Source organism: Centruroides vittatus, unplaced genomic scaffold (genome assembly GCF_030686945.1).
Source record: "Centruroides vittatus isolate TY-2023 unplaced genomic scaffold, ASM3068694v2 contig_484, whole genome shotgun sequence".
Classification (NCBI taxonomy): Eukaryota; Metazoa; Arthropoda; class Arachnida; order Scorpiones; family Buthidae; genus Centruroides; species Centruroides vittatus.
The window spans coordinates 375,146-396,189 of record NW_027122274.1 but is presented as its reverse complement, the minus strand read 5'-3'; the positions used below and the strand labels follow the sequence as shown (position 1 = coordinate 396,189).

At 31.0% G+C, this 21,044-nt stretch overlaps 1 protein-coding gene across 1 annotated transcript; it reads left to right on the top strand.

The window, feature by feature from the left end:
- The first annotated feature begins 648 nt into the window (after positions 1–648).
- Positions 649–17,908, top strand: LOC136977979 (cytochrome P450 3A4-like). Its single transcript, XM_067273599.1, has 14 exons — positions 649–736; positions 2,997–3,093; positions 4,968–5,020; positions 8,269–8,365; positions 8,438–8,566; positions 10,039–10,276; positions 11,875–12,014; positions 12,103–12,226; positions 13,002–13,080; positions 13,152–13,260; positions 13,329–13,417; positions 15,112–15,252; positions 15,330–15,495; positions 17,812–17,908. The coding sequence occupies exons 1-14, from the start codon at positions 681–683 to the stop codon at positions 17,887–17,889; spliced, it is 1,596 nt and encodes a 531-aa protein (XP_067129700.1). The 5' UTR covers positions 649–680; the 3' UTR covers positions 17,890–17,908.
- Positions 17,909–21,044: the final 3,136 nt, after the last annotated feature.

The window sequence follows — 21,044 nt, the reverse complement described above, 5'->3', positions numbered from 1 at the left end:
TGGACGTTCAGCGCCGCTTTCCTGTAAGCCTAGAAGTTTGACAATGGTGTTTGGAAAGTCAGTGGAATCATGCTCGACAGTTCCAAACGCCATTGTCAAACTTCTACGCTTACAGGAAAGCGGCGCTGAACGTCCGGCGTACACGTTTTCGCGTTTAAAACTTCGGCTTCAACCTCGCTATTCAATTTAATAAATCCAAACATATTAATATCTTATTATTGAAATATCTTGAATCTCAAATAAATTATTATTGAATAAAGTTTTAAATCGAAATAATTAGATATATTTTTTAAAATTAAATGTTCAAAACAAAGTTCGCGAGACCTCTTCCGAGAAACTAGGGGGCGCGCCGACTCTACTTGCTCCAGGGCGCTGAATTTGTAGCTACGCCACTGTATAACACCTAAATATGGATCAGTTTCTCATTGAAAATTTTTATCTTTCTCCAGGCAAAATTTCTTTGGCAGATCGCCCACACGTTGGGTTGTTGTATACCATCAAGTTAATGTACTCCATGACTAAATGTCAGTCAATTATAGATAGAGGCAATCAATAACTTACGTAATTGATAGAAACAAAGAAACAGTACTTCGAACTGATTAAAATTGATATGGATTATTGCTTTATATATAATATCATTTATCGTTGCGAAGATAAGCATTTTTGTTTCATTTTAAACAATGCTTTTGCAAGTCACGCTCTCTTTAACATTTCTCCTTTTATTTTTGTGGTATCAGTAAGTATAAGTCAATTATTTTTCTGTTTTCATTTTGATTTTGAAATCTGACCTGAGTGTAAACAACTCTATATCTGTCGTATCTCTCTGATAAATATAAATTTATTACAAGTTTACAATCGCGACAGTAAAATGTAACTTTGCTATATATTTAAGTACAGTACGTTAAATATTGTTAAATAGCCGAATATTTTATAATAGAGCGCCATACATTTAATATCATCTTACAATTTTACAAATCTAACATTGTTTATAGTACTTTAAATAAAACTTATTTCCAAGGTTATATAATCTACTTTTGTTTAGATCAGTGATTCCCAAACTTTTTTGATCCACCGCTCCCTTTGTTCCATAAAGTTATACCCAACGCCCCCTAACCCATTTTCTCTTGTGTGAGAAAGGATTGGAAATATTCTTAGGAAAACTTTTCTATGAATCTCACACTTTGTGCCCTTACCGTACATTGTTCTCGACATCTGGAAACCATTAAACGCAATGTTTCCTCTTATCAGTTTAACAGAGGAAAAGGAACGGCTGTCAGTGACCCCAACTTTTGCCTTTGGTCACAATTCAGTACCCTGCCTCCAGCGCTCCACTCATCGCCCACAAGGGAGCGTTGTTTGAGTGGTTTAGATTCATGATAACAGAATATTTTTCAAACCTTTAATGGCATAACAATTCATTTATGAGTATTTTCTGAAGGATTGGATTTAAAATTAGGCAAATATAAAACTCAGGAATTAACTTACGTTGAAATTTATTTTTTTTATCTAATAATTTATTATAAATATTAGGAGATGATAAATGTAGTATTATCTATGATAAGACTTTAAACTGTTTTTAATATTGTAATACGATGAACGTCATCCTATTCAAATGTGTTTCAATTAATGAATTGTAATTTCAGAAGGTTGAAAATCCGTGTTTTTAATTAAAATCATAATTAAACATAGAAAAAACGTTAAAAAGGCGCTCATAGTAAATTGTCTGATTTAAAAGCCTGCTAGTGAGCGAATGGATAAAACCACTAAACACTGGTCGTGGGTTCGCACCTCGCCAACGAATGGCCGTTGAACATGGAGCTTTCTAGGTTTTCTTTACATCTCTAACACCTACATAGAAGCTGGCTTTTTTGTGCTCTGAGCCGTAAAGGGCCAAAAACCACAAAAAACCCTACATAGGAGCAAGTTTCCCATAGGAAGTCTCCCGGATGGTAACTTCCTTAGCGATCACCGAAGTGTTGCGTTGCGTTTTCTCATCAGTTCACAATCCAATCTGATAGACGTCGGATGGCCAGCGGTCAAGTTGCCAGCCTACCGCTCTGGGGAGCCCGGGATCGAATTCGGACGGATCGAAAAATCCCCGGGAATTTTCCGGTGATGGCCGTCCGGATATGTCGTTCCCGTTCCTCGCCGCTCGGTCGCCCCATTGTGGACCTGGCCGAACCCATAATGGACCTGCTAAAAGAGGCCCTCTTATTACCCACAGGATGGAAAGAGTTTAAAAAAATCCAATCTGACGTGAAGACTAATCATAAAAAAATATTTACTCTAGTAATAAAAATTGAAAATTATAAATTATTCATTTAACATGGCTACTCGACATAGAAATGCCGGCCATTGCTGAGGGAGTTAAATAACTATTGTTGTAACCAGATGCTATTTTAAGGAACAACACTACTGTTTTATTTAATTTACAAAAAATATAGACAAAAAGAATTAGGTTAAGTGGCAAGTAATATGGCAATAGATTATTTACAAACACAACTTTAAATCATGTAATTTTTCCGCGGAATTTTAACTATGAGTTCAAGTATGCCATGAGATTAAAAAAAAGGTTGAAATACACTGATTTACAGTATAACGACATAAATTGATTTTTAACTTAAAAGTTATTTATCATATTATAATCAGAAATGATTTTATATTTTTCCACGAATATAAATATAGTCGATAATAAATATGAAGCATTATGTCTCAATAAATAATGAGAGACTGCAAGTTTAATGAGAAACTGATAATGTATACTAAAATTATCAAGAGGAAAAAGCTGGAGATTTTTTCCTGAACCCAGTGAAAAGTTAGAGAACCAAAAAAAAAATATGCTTCAGGTCTGTACAAGCTCTTGGTGGCTCTGAGCAGGAAAGTTCATGCCATATTTTAATATGAACAGATCTATCCACGCTTATTCTTATCATATTCATAAACCTATCATAATTTAATAATTTATTGTAAAAAAATTTCTTTGTAATTTTGAATAGATGGAGAAAAAGACATTTTCAAGTATTTCTGAAATTAGGAATTCCTGGACCTCAACCTAACGTAATTTTTGGCAATTTTTTGGAAATTTTCAGAAATGTAAGTTTGTTTAATCAATTATAAGTTACAATTATTGCTTTAAATTATGAATTTATGCACATTTTATATTATTTAAAATTATGACGTGATCCAAAAGTCAGTTAACCGAGACATATTTTTAAGATTACTACATTTAGAGAAAGATTGCATGTACAGTATTACGACAGCATATACTGTACATTCGGGCACCTGTAGATGATGATAATATGAAACTGTTTAAACCCATTAGCTTACCAGTAGCCAAATGGGTAATTTATTCTGAGTGACTAGCTTACCAGTAGCCAAATGGGTAGTTATTCTGAGTGACTAGTTAGGTTTACGGGACTGGATCCGTTGGTCGTGGATCCTGACCAACGGATCCAAGATCTCGGTTTTGCATATGACCAATGGACTGGCTACGTGGAATTTTCCGGATTTTCTTTGTATGTAACATTTAAATAGGACCATTTTCTCCCCAGAAAATCCTGGGAAGCATCTCTGTTGGCAGATTGCGGCAGATCAGTCCACAGTTGCTGCAAGCAGTCCTCTAGTTTGTCCATACTCTTAGGCTGTCCAACATGTCGTCCCAGGTGATCCTGGGATCACCCGGGAGGACATGTTCTATCGGTGATAAATCAGGATACCGCGAAGACCAGAGAAATATGGCAATGTGGGGGAGGCACCCTTGCTGTATGTATTTGAGCCATATCCTGTTGGAAAATGGCTCTTGGGAGCCTTGCCACGAGAGGCAACACATGTGGCTGCAGGATGTCATTGACGTACCGCTGGGCTGTCATGCTTTTTTGGATCACTACTAGAGGCGACTAACTGTCGCTTCTAGTAGTGATGGCACCCATCACACCAACTGTGAGACGGTTTTCCGATCCAAAGTGTAGGCGTTCGCCACGGGGCTTCCATACACGAACATGGCTGTAGTCACTGCCCAAACCGTATCTGGATTCGTCGCTGTAGACAACCTGGTTTTATTCCGTTGCGGTTCAATCTGTCCGGACCGACACCACTCCAAACTGAGACAACGGTAGATAGCCGTCTATGGCAGCAAGTAAAATGGCTACCACGATACCAAATGTTCCTCATCCAGATGCCTCGAAATGGTAAGGACAGACACAGGGACCTGTAATAATAGTGCCATCTGTGTCCGGATGGCGGACAACAATATGGTTGGCTGTGTGCGTGCTTGTCGGAGGACCAGCGGTCCTCTCGGCTAGTGGCTGCCGAGGGCGTCCTGAGCTTGGACACCGTGTGTGCGAACTTTCTCACAGTGTTGGCAGAACGGACTAGATGGAGGGCTATTTGGCTAAATGACCATTCGGCTTCTCTTAACCCGATGATCCTTCTCCTCCCAAACTCGGTTAATTGTTCATACGGTCTTCGATTGCATCGTATTGGCATCTTTAGTGATACAGCATCCCTCTGCAACAGGTAAACTACAGACAGGATGCATTTACGCACATTTTTTATAGGCCAACGAGGAGGCACTTTAACGCCTCTGCTAGCATTATGCTGTAACTCATCATTTCCATACTTGCTCGAGACTTATCTGTATGATCAAAATTTGCAGCGATACAATTCCATCTCGGCTGAGCTAATTTTTATGGCAATGACTATATATTTGAATAAAATGTTTTATTTATCTGAATTTATAGCTTAGGTAAGAATTAACTAATATACAATTTTCAATAATTAAATTTTATAAATATTTGAAATTTCCCTTTCAAAATAAAATTATAATGAAATTATTTAAATTACTTTTTAAATTATTTGATAATTAATTTTAATGTGAAATTAATAAGTACTTTATTTATAATATTTGTAAATATGATAACGAAATATTTCAGTGTTAATTGAATATAAATCGATTTAATTTTATTTAGGGATTTATAGAAACTCATAAAAAATGGATTAAAAAATACGGCAAAGTCGTTGGGTAAGTAATTTATTCATTAAATAGTCATTCGAAAGGTTTTATTATTTAAATACAATTAAAAATATAAATATCTTTCTCGCTAAAATCTTTATATCCTGATTTCTAATAAGAGATGTAAATGAGCCGGATACCCGAGGTAGTTAAATAGTAATCTATCTCTCAGAGTAATCCAGGATTGAATTCGGACTTATCTCCCCAGAAGTTTTTCGTGGGCGGTATGGCCCGGATATGTCGGGTCTTGTCTCATGGGCAGTTCAGTAGCAGAGGTAGCAGGGGGAACTGCAACTTTCTAAAGTTTTAATAAGTAAATTAGTCAGTTGAAGGCTATCAATAGTAATCTAATTTATCACTTACGTAATGCAAAATTCGGGTGAGATACAGCAATGAAAGCTAAAAATAGTGAAGATTTTCTTTTGAACAGGACAACCATTAGATTGAATAAATTGACTTATCTCCTAATTGTAACGAATCTCCCATTTTCCTTTAAGGGTTTGAATATTTAAAACGTTGGGAAGTAAAGAAACATTTCACATAAATCATTTAAAATCAATCTTCAAAGGCTATTGTATACTTCAACTTCTTTTGGTTTAGCGTCTTTGGCGAATGTTCACAGACATTACCATTTATCTTTGTTCAGAATTGAATAATATCTTTCCGAATTGATTTGTCTATCTTTTGAGTGAAATTAATGTTTACATGATTTGCCTCAAGACTTGCAATTACTTTTACGATTACTTAGGAAATTCGTCAGTATTTGCTATGAAATAATAAACTCACACTCAACACATTATTCATAAGAAGAATCTCGAGTTACAAATAGGGCCATCGTTTAAATCTTTAATGTTAATTCCGGAATGACTTTTAATAATGTATAACTCAATGTTGTATATCCAGTTTCTTAAATCTTAAATATGAAATGAATAAGTTTCAAAGTTCTTGTCACGATACTAATTTAATATTTTATAAATATCTTAAAATTCTGATCCATCATTTTGTATTTAATTAAATTTAAATTATTTCTTAAAATATTTTACGCCATTTATAATAGCCAATTTTTATGTTTCCATCAATGGCCATTGTTTAGAAGTTTGACTGTATTACAAACCAGTAATACTTTGTTTATTGATATATTTTTATTTAAGATATAATTTAGAATGCTTGAATTTATTATGATATATAAACTGTTGTATGTTGTTATAAATGTGTATTTAAAATAAAAAAAATAACAGAATTTTGACACCTTGAAGTTTACTTAATGCAACAATGCAACGAACACAATTACTGTTATGTGACAATTTGATTGATTATAAATAAACAAATGAGGTGAAGCGTTAGCTAAGCCACTTTCTGGATTATAGAATGGTGTTTTTTTTCAAAATTTGATTGATCGGTTTTAATAAAATTGCCATTTTCTATTAACTGCGACAAGAAATTCAAAAATATAACAAATAAATGGGGGTCCATGATTTCGTTTTCGAGATACAAGGTCGCTAGCAAGTCGCTAGCAATGTTGCTTATAGAAATGAGTTCGTTTTCAAAATTTGTAGGACCGATTTTCAAGAAATTTTCTCATTTTCCATTAATTGCGATGAGGAGTCCAAAAATATAATTAAAAATGACGGTCCCTGACTTCGTTTTCCAGACACCCGGCGGGATCAAAGTGACAATGTTCAAGCTTTCTGACACGATTGAGCGCACCTAATGAAATTTAGGGGGTAAAAATAATAATTAAAAAAAACAGCATTGTGCGCGCCTAACGGAAAATTTGCGAAAAAATGAACAGAACACAATAACAAAGCAATCGGCGTCAAGCAATTTGTTCTTGACTCGCTTCAGTGGTGGCAAGTGCAAGGTTCCCCAGCAGGATCACCTCTTTATTTACGGCTCTGCTTCAATTCTACAGAATGTTACAACAGAGTCGAGCAATGTCCCAACCCTAGTATATATAATTATAATTTTTAAATTAATTAATTATGTATATACTTTTTTACAATTTTAATAGTTTCATAACTTAAATTTGTATATGCTTATAAAGTAGGATGTGTGTAAAGCCCTCTATCTGCGTTAAAACTTCGATAGCTTAGATTCTATAAAAGTAAAAATATCTGTGTTTATTTATTTATTTATTATTACGCATACTGGATACGCTCCTTGATGCGAGTAAAAATATCTGTAACACTTTGAAATTATAATTTATTTTACTTTTACGAACAAAATTATTGAATTTAATGTAATTTTGCTTTTAATTTCTGCTTTGTTCGTAAAATACAATACTATAATTTATTATCATTAGATATTTTTAGGGAACAGAAACATTTTTAACAATTGTGTTTCTAAGTTCTTTTTAAATGAACTTCCTATTAAGATTACTCTAAATCTTCTTTTAAATGACATTCACATTTGGATCACGAACCTATCAATGTCAGAATGGATAAATAAAACCACCGAATACTGGTAATTGCTGGTGGATTCGCGCCTGACCAACGGGCTAGCTACGTGGAGTCTTCTGGGTTTTCTTCACGTGTCTATCGCTTGCTACAGCCAGTTTTCTCACAAAGTCCTCCATAGGAGGCACTTTCCTTGCCAGATTGCTCATGTATTGCGCTGTCGTATCCCATCAAACCAACATTAGGATCATGAATATAATTAATCATGCAAATGAAACACATCTGAAGAATCTATTTGAAATTCAAAATCAAACTATATTTTATATCAGAAGAAAGGAGATTATTTTTAAACTTCTTAATGGTTAATGAGGAGTTTAAGATACATTTTTACAATTCTTAAACACTAACATTGTCTGATAGTCAAGCGGTTAAAGTGACAGCATCTCACTCTGGAGAATCTAACTAAGATCGAATTCGGACGGGTCGAAAAACTCCAGGAATTTTTGAGGCTGGTCCGTCCAGATATGTTGGATCCATCCCTTTAGAATATTGTGGGACTGGTTGAACTCATAACGAGTGACTAAAATAGACCTTGTTTAGTGTCAAAAACGGTAGATAGAGTAAAAATAATAATCTCTTAAACGAAGTATAGATTATTTTTAAACGCATTTTGTAGTTTTTATTTGTAAGCTACAGATAAATTATTTAAAAGAATTATATAAGAATTTTATGGAGTTCCTGCATATTATGTAATAAACACAATATATTTTATTATATAACATTTATCGTACTAAAAGTGTAGGTTACGATGTATAATTAGTAGGAACTTGTTAATTCTATGGGCGAAAATTATTGTTTCAGATATTACATTGGGCTAAAGCCCGTTCTGCTAGTTACCGATACAGACTTATTGAAGAATATACAGATAAAAGAATTCCACAAATTTCCGAACAGACCAGTAAGTCAATATTGTGTTACAAAATTTGAAATCGGTTTTTTTATACTAAAATTTTGAAAAATAAATTTTCAGTTGCTTTACGGAGAAAAAGTGAATACAAATGATAAAAGACGAGTAAATTTATTATTTTTAAAAGGAACAGAATGGAAAGAGATGAGAAGCCTAGTCACCCCTTCGTTTACCACAAGCAAAATGAAAATGGTAAGTTTTTATTAAATCACTAAATTAAACTATGCAAATCGATGTTCAATATTGAAAACTATGGAAACATTATCGTGTATTGTCGTAAGTATGCTTGTTTGTTTTAACATTACTTAGAATATGTAAGGTTATATACAATAAACAGCGAGACTTCTTTGCATGTATTCGAGCACTAAGCCATGCAGAGAAGTTTAACATACTTTCAATAAGTTTTTTTGGTGGTGTCCAACCGCTTTCCCTTTGAATATTTTAACTGGACATAAAATACTTTTGTACTGATCTGAAGAAACTCTAAGACTTTGCATATTAAACTAAGTTCTGTTATCTTTTATAAGATTCGAGAGAGGATTTATTGGATTGAAATTTGAAAAAATTGTAGACCCCACAAATTTCCACTGTTGTCAGTCAGTCTTTCCTTAATCGCGAGAACGATGTTAGATAAATGAAAGTTGAGACCAAATATGGAAAGTGCAGGAGCAGGAGCCTCCAATTAACTTTCGATCTAAACCAGAGGTCACGAGTCACGTTATTTCAATTCAAAACTTCTCCTGAAAACAGTTAATAGTTAACCAGCACGACTCTATTTCTAGCGGAAAAGTATGCTGTACAGGGGCAAGACACCAGTAATAATTTGAGGTGGAGAGCATGTATTTTAAATTAAATAAATTAACAATATGATTATTTTTTCTGAATGTTCTTCAGTGAAAATTAATTAACTATAACTTGATCAAGAAAAAAATTAAAGTTTTAAATAACGTTTTAAAATTTTAAATATGATATTTTAGAGTTTTAAATTCACATTTAAAACTTTAAAATGGTGTAAATTAATGGTTATTAGATTTCGTTCTAATTGATCCAATGCAATAAATACTTTTTTACATTGTTTAAAAGTTTTCAATAATTAAATTAATGTAAAATTTAAAAAAATATGTATTAAAATGCTTTAAAACTGTGGTTTTTAACTTAAAATTATTTTGCATGAATAATAAATTAACAAAAGATTTATTTAAAATTATTCCAAGAAAAAATATTATGCAGGAATTATTTCCTCTCTTATCTACTGGCATGTTTTCCATTAGAGAGAGAGAAGAAATTATGATGAGAAATACAAACGAAATTATCAGGAACAATTCTTCTGACCAGAGTTTTTAGGGTGGAGTCCGAGAGAATAATATCCCCTCCTATAACCTCATATAAAGTGCATAAATGATTATTGACTGAACAATTGCACGTCTAATCCCCTTAGAAGAGAATCCCTGGAGAATGTTTTTGAACAAAAACATTCTCAAGGGATACAATAAAAGATAAATAAATAAATAAATAAATAAATAAATAAAAGATGCTTACAATCTAATAAAAATTAATATAGTATGACTCATTTTTAAAAACATTCTCCAAGGATATTTTTCGATTATTTTTATATCAACGAAATTTGAATAAAAAATTTTTTTTCTTTTACATTATGCTAACAGATGTCTCCTATTATGAATGATGCTATCGATACACTGCTTGAAAATTTAAATGAAAAATGCCAATCCGGAGAGACATTTGATATTTATACCCTATTTAAACGTCTAACAATAGATGTGATTGGACGGACGGCTTTTGGAATACAGACAAATGTACAGAAAAATCCCGACGATCCCCTATTAAGATTAGCACATTTAATGTTTAATTTCCCATTTCAATTTATTTCTGCATTAATTTCGTGTAAGTAGCAAATTTTTTAAATAATTTTTATAGCTTTTTTAAGTTATTTATTCTTTAAATTTTGTGTTAGCATTGCTTTTATATTTAATTTTATAAATTAAAAATAATGCATGAAAAAATTTTGTGTATAAATAAAAGAAATATTATTCGAATAAAATTGTTTTATTTATTTATAAAGGGGATAAATAATATTATATAGAGAATAAAAGATGCTTACAATATAAGATAGATTTTATTCTTCTTTATATTACTATTGTCTTTATCTAATATGCATCTTATATATATATATATATAATCATTTTTGTCAATTAAGTGGATTTTTTTCATATAAAAATGGGAGAAAAATCTAATTAATTAATTAACATATAGAATATACAAACATTTTATAAGAAATTAATTTTTTATATTCTGATAGGATATGATTATAGATGCGTTTATTATAATTGGAGCATGCAAAGTAAAGAAAATATTTTTATATGATTTTGTACAAAATTTTGAAAACTTGAACATGTCTTCGAACTCATAATACAGAAATAATTAAGAATTTGCTTTTGTATCAGACTTCTTGATATAGGAGACGTATCGCGGAATCTATCTCGTAGGTTTTTTGTTACATCTTTCCAAGTACTTTAATTCTAAATATAGGATGGTCATTAAAGAATGATGCGGTTTTACAGATCTGTAATATTTACTTTATACAATCATGACATATTTCAATAGGAAATGCGACTATCCAAATGTGATATGTGTCCGCACCTTTGGTCACCCGGACACACATCCAAGCTGTAGTCATATTTTAGCTAGATATGATAGAACGTGTTGATGTAAAGATATTACAGCATGAGTGATTTTTTTCCGAAGATCCCGGAGGATAGAAACATTTGGGCACGTAAACTGTCTTTCATTACCCTTATAGGAAGAAGTCACATTAGGCTTCTGGAAGAGATAGTGGCCCGCATCTGCACCATGTTCAATCCACCGCCACCAAGTAGGCAAAAAGAGAAACTAATTCAAGATGCATTACAGTTTCCTATGCGAGATGAAACTCGAGATGAGATGCGAGATAGAATGAATAGATGAGTGACGAATCTATGTATGCATTACGTTTCGTCATCGAAAAGTGACGGAGTTACGCCTCCGTGAAATGCTACCGTTCTTTTATGGCATTAACTACACAAGGCATTCTTTTATGACTTAAATTTCAATTTAGCGCTATCATTTATTGACTACTAAAATTGGCATTAGATGTAGTTTGGTGCTAAAGTGAAATACTTCAAATAATAAGTTCTAAATAGAAATTTGGCTTTGAAAGTTTAAAATTCGCGTAATTTACAGATACTGCTGTTATTTCAATGTAACTAATTCGTAAGTACTGAATGGTTCTCTATTTGATATTTTATAAGGAAAATTCGTTCACAAATATTTATTGGCGTTATTTAGGAAGGCGTTATATCGAAGGTTTAGTATACTATGCACAAATACAAAGTACAGACTTTTTCAGTTTGTAATAATATAACTTCTGCAATTCTTTAATAATTTAAAAACACTAAATATATAAAAAAACAGTAAGATTGAAATGATTTATATTAATTATTTAGCCGCTTTCAACCATCTTTCTCATGTGATGCGCCTATTTAGACTTTTTGGCGGATTTCGAGCGAATAAAGGGAGACACCCCGTAGAAGAACTATTTGACAGATGCAAAGTTATTATCGAGACAAGAAGAGAAAATCCTTCGGTAATAATTAATTACAAAATATCAATGAAATTATTAATTAGAAAAGAACTCAAATTAGATCCTCAATTATTATTATTTCTTTTCTTAGCAAAAAAAAGTCGATCTTTTACAACAATTAATTGATGCTGAAGTGAAAGAAAATACTAAAGTAGACGATGAATCCTTGATTGCTGGTGATACAGAAAAAGAAAATATGTTAAGAGAGAGAATTGGTATGAATTAAACTAGTTTTTTTTATAAGCAGCAGTGAATAATTTAATGTTATAATCATTTTATTTTTATGTATTTTTGGGAGTAATTGCTTGTTTAAATATTATTGGAAGTAATCTTTTGCTTTCTTTCTTTGTTCTAAAGGAAGACAGGACGAACGCTTGACAAAGTAAGCATCAGTAAATTCAATTTAGGTTTGATTTTAGATTCCTTTTTGAATCTTAAATTTCTGCCTTTATTAAGATGGTTGTTCATGAATTTTGAATTATATGTGCAATTTTATTAAGAAATTGATGACAAGAAGAGTGCTATTATCAGCCGAAGTGTATATAAAACTGAAATAAACTTTTTGCATTAAGTCAAGTGTTCGCCCGGTCTTCCTTTAGAAGACCAAAGAAGTTATTAAGAGCGCGGTTCTCTATAATAAATAATTAACCTCTTGCTTGTTTAATTATCGTAGGAGATTATCTCTTTGTCTGTCTAAATATTAGACTTATAGGAGGTAATTTCTTTTTTGCTGTCTACGTATTAGTTTTGTAGTTTGAATGTAAATAAATAAATAATATAAATATTAATCAGTATAAAGTTTATACTTTATAATAATGTATTTTTATAGTTTCGCTTATTTTAATTTCCGCATAGTAATTTAATAATCGGATAAAATTTCATCGTAACAAATCGTGACATAATTAATGAGGCATTATTCTGTGTTATGTTTCGTAATAATTTTGCTATTTTTACAATATTTTAATATATTTAATCGTTAAAACATCGCAGATAGCAACGAAGGCAAGAAATCAAGACGTCTGACCACCGACGAATTAATTTCAAATGCATTCCTTTTTCTACTTGCAGGGTACACTTTAAATACCTTTAAATGCTTATTTATTGCCGAAAACTCTAGTGATTAATGTTGCTTAATTTCAGATACGAAACTACAAGTACAGCCCTCGCTTTCTGCACCATGATGCTGGTTAACTATCCGGAAGTGCAAGAGAATATCAGAAGAGAAGTAAATGAATTGCTCGAGAGAGAGGTAGTAACTTGCATTAAGCAATTAATTAATCGTCATATAATTATATAATTATTTTCTTCTATTCTTAGGGATGTCTTAATTATGATTCTGTACACAAATTACAATATTTAGATGCCGTTTTTTCTGAGATACTACGTTTATATCCTCCAATATATCTGTAAGTAATTTTAGTTTCCTTTTAATTGTTTTGTTTATATTTAGAACATTATTCAATTTCGAAACATGGTTTACAGATAGATTTTCACGAACTTAATTAATAAATAAAGTTATTTTGTCTTTGTAATGAGTTAATATTTTTAATGTTAGGATTATATATGACGCTATTCTCTCGTTATTTTTTTTATTTTCTTCTACTTTTCCGGCTGTTATATATAACAGAGGAAAAGTATGGCGATCGGTCAAAAAACACCTAAGATTTTTACATTTTTTAACTTAGGACACCTTGAGACATCGAGAAATACAAATAAAAAACATTCGGGGCTAATTTCTGTATGTATGGATGTGTGTGGGGGGACACATTTTTGTTTACCTACTTTGAAGCTTAATAACTCCTGTGTTTTCTGTCGAAAATTTTTGAAATTTTGCAAGAAGGTTTGTTTATTAGGGGGATTGATGCTATTAAATTTTGGTGATTAAAGATCAATGGAGTGGGGAGATAATGGGAGTTTTGTGTGTCTTCAGTAGGGTCGGACTTAATGACGACTTTACTCGTTATTAACATTTACAATTTTTTTTATAAAGCCCCATGCCTAACCTCAAAATTAAGCTTTTTGTCATTTTATAATAGTTAAAAATATAAAAATTTCTTTAATAAAATATGATAACAGATGGTGCCACCAAAATTTTAAATGTTGCCAGTAAAGTTAAGCAACTTGTTGCTGGTTTATTTTTTTAAAACAAAATAGTAAGTTACTAAAACAACTAACCTTTGTTTATATTAGAAGTAGAAACTTGTTTTAATCAGAAGGTCATATCCTATTTCAGAGGATCTTACAAGGCCGCACGTTGTATTGCAAATTATTTGAATGTATACATTCAGCATAAACACACAAACAATGCAGATATATTTTAAAACATTTTCTGTTTTTTTTCAATAAGGTACAAACATGTACATTATTGGAAAAAAAGAACAAGAAAAAAAATATATTTTTAGTTAATTTATCTGAAATATGAAGAAAAACAGGTGTACAAAACTTATTTTTACTTTATTGCAGTTTATATTTCATCAGGCTTCACTAGAAATTACTTAAAAGGCCGTATGCCATCTGAAATTTCATATTCTCAATCTTTGGTTTAGAATTTTATTTTTATTTTTACTCTTTCCCCAAGGAATAAAGGCCCTCTTAGAGCCCTATGCATGCTAACAGGGCTTTTATTCTATGCGTGCCATGGGTTCCTCCAAGCGCACAAAGGAGATGACCGGGTGTCAGGGACGACGGGACCCAATATATCTCAGATTATCCAAGAAAACTTTCTGCGGTTGCTTGCTTGGATTCCAGATTCTTCAGTGCTACAGGCCGACACCTTAATCGTCTCGGCTATCTGGCTAGTCTTTTATTTTGAAATTTTGTTATAATTAATTTTTATTTTTTATACTGTAATTCATTATTGTGTTATTCTCTGTTATTTAATGACTGACATTATAAGCCTCTCTCATTGATTTTGGAATATTTTAAACAATATTCAATAAAATATAATTTGGCTTTAATTGGCCGATATAAATTCATAAAAATATAATTCAGTCAATAAAACCAATTGGTTAGAATCACTGCTATAAGTATACATGTGTTTATTTTATGTTTACCGTTAAATAAAAATAAAAAAATTTATGGAATGTTCTTTAAATTTCAGATTTGTAAACAGAGAGACCGTAGAAGACGCCCAATATGGAAGTTACAAAATTCCTAAAGGTATGGCGATTCAGGTTCCTGTTTATCTGTTACATCGAGATGAAGATTATTGGCCTGATGCAGAGAAATTTATTCCCGAAAGGTTAAACTTTCTGGACGTTATATTACTTGGCAATTGTAGAAATGAAAAATTAATTTTTAATGAAATTTTTAAAGTAGATTCTTTCCGGAAAATCGTAATAAGAACAATCCAATGGCTTGGCAACCGTTTGGATCTGGTCCAAGAAACTGCGTTGGAATGAGATTTGCTCAGATGGAAGCTAAAATGGCAATAGCCAAAATATTAAAGAAATTTTATTTAAAACCTTGCAAAAATACTGATAAGGTATTGATAATTTTTTCTTAATTCTTCAATGCCCACCAATGGCCGAGTGGATAAAAACCGCTGAACCCAGTCGTCAGTTCGCGCCAACGAATTTTCCGGCTTTTCTTCAAGTTTGTAACACGTAAATATAACTAATGTACCATAGAAAATTTTTCTGAGAAGCACGTCCTCTTGGCAAATCGCCCAAGTGTCTCGTTGCCTTATTCCGTCCTTGTAATCTAATCTAAATTCTCGAGTAAAAATTAAATTAACATTGCAGTCTGTAATTTTACATGGACATATTTCATATCTTTTAGAAATATAATCATTAAAAGTATTCGTTTTCCACAAATAACACGCTGTCATATCGGAAAGGATTGTCTGTTGTTTGTTTTGTTAAGCTATGGCAATGCAACACTTGGACGATCTGTCTAGGGAGGATGTCTTCCGGGAGATCTTTTATGAGTAACTGGCCCTGTTCAGGCGTTACAGACGTGGAGAAAACCCGGAAAACTCCACGTGGTCAGCCCGTCCGGGCGAGGCGCGAACCCACGACCGAACTCCCAGTGTTCAGGGAACGGAACCGCTTGGCCACTGCTGGGCCAGTGTTGTCTATCCGTCATGGATTGGACTCGAATCTGATCCGGATATTTTATGATTACTTCATAAAAACATTGTTCCTTGTCTTTTATTAGTAATACTTAATTCTTATATGCGCTCGACTCGCTAATATTAAACCTGGCCACAATGGGCAAATTTATAACAATTATTGGACAATAATTGAGGCTAAAGATGAGATTTTGTTATCCATGATTAACAAATCAATTTATATTTTTAAATAATAGTAATTTAAAATGTACAGTGTTAATAATGTTTAATTTTTATTGAGGAGGTTATGGCGTTAGTCTACTGCTCTGGGGCACCTGGAATCGAATCCGTTTCCAAAAATTTTTTGTTAGTCTGTCTTGTATGTCTGGTCTCGTCTCTCACCATCCGGATGCCCCAGTGTGGGCCTATCCGTTGGGTGAGAAAAAGTCATCTTTGTACCCACATGATGGAATGAGTTGATAAAAATATACAGTATTATTTATAAAAATTTGAATACTTTACTACTATTCATTTACTTGGAAATTGCTATTTTAAAATTTTGGTCTACATAAAATGTTGTAATAGAAGTCAAATTTTTAAATTATTATAATAAATCAGGTCACAAAAAATAGCTTTAGAATTAAAATTTACAAATTTACAATAATTAAATAATTAAGAAAATTTGAAATTCTTGCTTCTGAATTTCAGTTTTAAAGAAACCTCTCCATAATATATAATTCATATTAATGCTTATATACAAACATGTAACCGAAAAATGTAACCTTAGATACCTAAGGTTACTTATACTGTATATCTAACATAAACATTTACATAATTCGGATTTGGATGGTATGTATGTAACCGTTACGATGCTGTACAAGATGGTGGGTGTTTACAAAAATTACAATAGGAAATGCTAGGATCTCAACCCTTTGGTAACAGAATAATTTATTTTTGAATCTGAAAATTTTCATATCGAACTTTCCTGTTCGTCATTGCTTTGCACATTAAACATGTAATTAATAAGATGTAACGTTCGGTACCCCGTGCTGTGTATTATTCCTTAGTGCAGTTAAGGGATCAAAGATATGAGTTACGTAATTTTGTGCGTGGTTTATGCGACAGTGTTATGGACCATTACAAAGAGTGGGATAGTAGTTGAAAAGTATAAAAATAGTGTTATATAATTTACGGACGATCCCTATCCTTAGAATCTAAATAATAGCATGTTTTGAATATATCGTGGGTATAGAACCATAAACAATTAAGTACATTTTCCAGTTTTAATAAGAGGGTATTCCTATAATACTCAAAACGTTTTATTTGAGCCATACGCAGATATGTAAAATTCCAAATGGGTATATAAAATAAAGTTTTGATGGGCAATCGCTCATAAAATTTGCTATTTTATATAGATGATGGACTAGGAACAAAACGCACTCATAGGGATACAGATTCAAGTCCTGGACAGCTCAAAAATTTTTTAGGGAATGACCTTTGTTTGTAGAATCTTCGATCTTACCATTTGGCACTCTCAATAGATATGAAAAGGTTTTGTTAAACGCAAGCAGCGAAGAATATTGAAGACTTCTATTTTTTGATAAAATTTATTCCGGATACAATATTTCAAAATATTTTATTAATATTGATTGTCTATCATTAAATGATTTAATGTAATAATTATTTTAACAGTAGTTTATTATAATTTAATAATTATAAAACTAAAATAAAGATTTTAATTACTTTCAGTATCCTCTCAAGCTTCAGGTTGGTCTTTCAATAATTCGCCCGAAATATGGAGTTCCAATTAAAGTGGAATATGTATAATATCTGAAACATTTCTTTTATAAATGAAAATATTTAGAAACAAAAGTTAATAAATATCATTTGCAAGAATAATTTCGACAACATGAATTTATTAAAGTTACCTTTTTAGAATATTAAAAATTTGTAATTATTATTATTTCAGTTCATTTGTGTTTTTAATCATGTACAAAGTTTATATTACATCGTGAATTATTATTATATCAAAATAATTTTTAAGAATTATGTCTGCACTGCATTATTTGCTTCTTATTTTACTTATGAATAATTAATTTTCGATATTCCTTCTTGAAATAATGATTATTTTGCAAGTAATTACAATAAATTCTGTTTTATTCCTAAGTTTTAAAAAATATCTTGAAAATGTAGAAAAAAGCGTGTACAAGATGACTCAAAACTCAACGAAGATATTAAGAGTATTTTTAAAACTGCATCTCGTTTATGAATAAACAATAAGACAGACGAAAGAGTTGATAATGTTGAAACAGCTTGGAAAATATAATGAAAATGATTTCAAAAGACTGATAAAATGTCAAGGATGTTTAGGCACACAATTCCTGTATATATCATAATACAGCTCCAGACTACACATCGCTCGAACATCCTTGACAGCCTAAACAGTTTTGAGGTAAAATAATCTTTTAAGATTATTGTACCTCACCTTTCACTAAACTCTTTTTCAATCACTGGTTTGATTCTTTTGAGGTAAACCAAGAGTAGAAAAGTTACCTTTCTTCAGTAAGATCTACCTAAACATATCTTCTGAGAGACAATGAGGGAGATCTTTTGCAAGAGATAACAAGAATTAGAGTTTAATACTTATTATAATTATAAATAAATACTAATATAATAGAATGTAAAACGCGGAGAATAATCACATTATATCAACCTACTTTATATTTGTTTATTTAAGTTTACAATCTTGATTTTTGTTTCTTTTAAATTATAGTACAGTCGAACCTCTAATAATGGCCGCCTTTAAACGGTCTCCGTGTTTCGGGAACGTTTCTTTTTATAAAATAACCTCCAAACAGCGGCCATTTTTATGTTCGTGTTAGTTGTTCGTTGTTCAGAGCATAGAATTTCTTCAAATTTATTACCTTGATCTGTTTTGAATTATTAACATTTCTTCTATTCTTAATACACATTTTTGAATTTTTATGCGTACATACACAATGATAAACTGTTTTATTTAAACTTAGAAAGTTTTTAATCTAATAAATATTAATATACAACATTTGTGTTGTTTTCTAAACGGTATAACATTGGTTCCGTAAAGGATCTAAACACTATTGCAGTTTCTATATAAAAGTTATACAAATAGATTAAGGATTTATAGACAAGTTCACTAACACTTTATTTTAGGACCACATATGATATTTGTAAGTTTTAATGTAAAGAACACACTGAGAGCACAACTGTAATATTTGTTACCTAAGACAAATAAAACTGTATAAAACTTGGTCGTGATGCTTGTATTGGCAGCCGAAGTTCCCTTGGAAGCAAGTACACATCTTCTGATAACTTGGCATCATTGAGGAGGGAATTTCTATCTTTGGAGGAGAAAGTGTCCCCCGACGTAAATTAGATAATTTGGAATTATACTGTAGTATGGTGGATTTTATTTTAACGAATATGCTAATTTAATAAAATTTAGTAAATTATATTGTAGAAACATAATAGAAATTAATTGAATAATTTTCAAGTATATGAAAAATATTAATATATTTTGTACATTTATATAAATAAGATTTATTTTTAGCAATGAATTTTAATTAAATTTCAAAAAATTTGAATGAAACGTTCCTAGTAAAATTAGTAAAAAGTTTTAAAATTATTATTTCTTAAAATATATAAAGCAAATTTTCGAAGCAACCAAATATAGATGAGCTTTTCTTCAAGAAGATTTAAATACATCTTAACATTTCTCACAAAATATGTTGAAGAGATATTGAAAGAGAGCCCTTACATGAAATAACCAATTAAATACTGTAATTTTTAAAGAAATTGGAACAACTTTTACAGCTTATCTTGTCTTTTACAACATTTATTATAAAATATAATAAAATTTAGAGACAAGATTTTCAAAATAATTCTAGTAATTTAAATTAAAACAAGCATTTTAATTATTATTCTGATTTAAAATATAATTACGATTTTTCAATTCAGTTAGTGGATTAAGAGTAATACTGAATGTTGTATACTAATGTTAATGCAAAGAATTCCAAACTTATTAAGCTTTTAAGAACTCCAAACTCAAAATAAAACTGCCTATTAATCTGCAAACGCAATTATTCTTGTCTAAACGCCTAAACTACTGTATCAAATTTATTTAAATTATAATTTTTGTTTACTGTATTTAATTATTAATAATTTAGATAATTTACTCTAATAGAAAGAGCAACACCATGTAAAATGAAGAGAATTAGCTGTTTTGCTACATTGTAGATATCATTTTATTGGTCATTCAACTTCTATTGCATGAGACTCAAAATAAAGATATGAGAAAGAATTAATGATTTAACTGATTAAATCAGTTGCAAATAGCATGCGAAGGTTATATACAGTATTTCTTTTATACCACCCGTTATGAAACTGAGTAACTGGATTTCCTGCTATGGAACTGATTAAAATATAAGAAGAAAACATAAAAGTATTAAACAGTTTTCAATATATAAAATATTTTTGTTTAAATAAATAACTTTACTCGGTTAAATTTCAACCCATTATAATAAAGCAAATAATGTTTTTCATTGTTTTAAACTCTTTCCGCCCTCTGGCTGCTTTTTATTAGGCCTACAACGGGACCCATAAAGACATAGCCATGAAAAAATTCCTTTGAATTGCTTGTTTTAATTCGATCTCGAATCCCTCACGGTGACAGATTGATGCTTTAACTACATAACCATTCAGCCTTCAATAACCGACTTATGATTATTGGTGTAAAAAAATTGTAGACATAACCCGAACTTTATTTATTTATTTATTTTTAATTTGATGGCGCCGCTTACAATGTAATCATCAAAAAGTAATCATTTCCCATAAAACCACAAGAAAAACAAATAAGATAAAAACAAATGAAAGACATAACATTAGGTTTTTGAATCAATTTTTACCAATATTTTTACATCAATATATAAAATGAAATATTTTATTTT

What these genes read in the sequence shown, in the direction of transcription:
- LOC136977979 (XM_067273599.1), top strand. Translation starts at nt 681, where the DNA reads ATGCTTTTGCAAGTCACGCTCTCTTTAACATTTCTCCTTTTATTTTTG. An exon ending in TATTTCTGCATTAATTTCGT is followed by an intron (nt 10,277 to 11,874) that starts GTAAGTAGCAAA and finishes TTAATTATTTAG; the next exon opens with CCGCTTTCAACCATCTTTCT. An exon ending in TATGTTAAGAGAGAGAATTG is followed by an intron (nt 12,227 to 13,001) that starts GTATGAATTAAA and finishes AAAACATCGCAG; the next exon opens with ATAGCAACGAAGGCAAGAAA.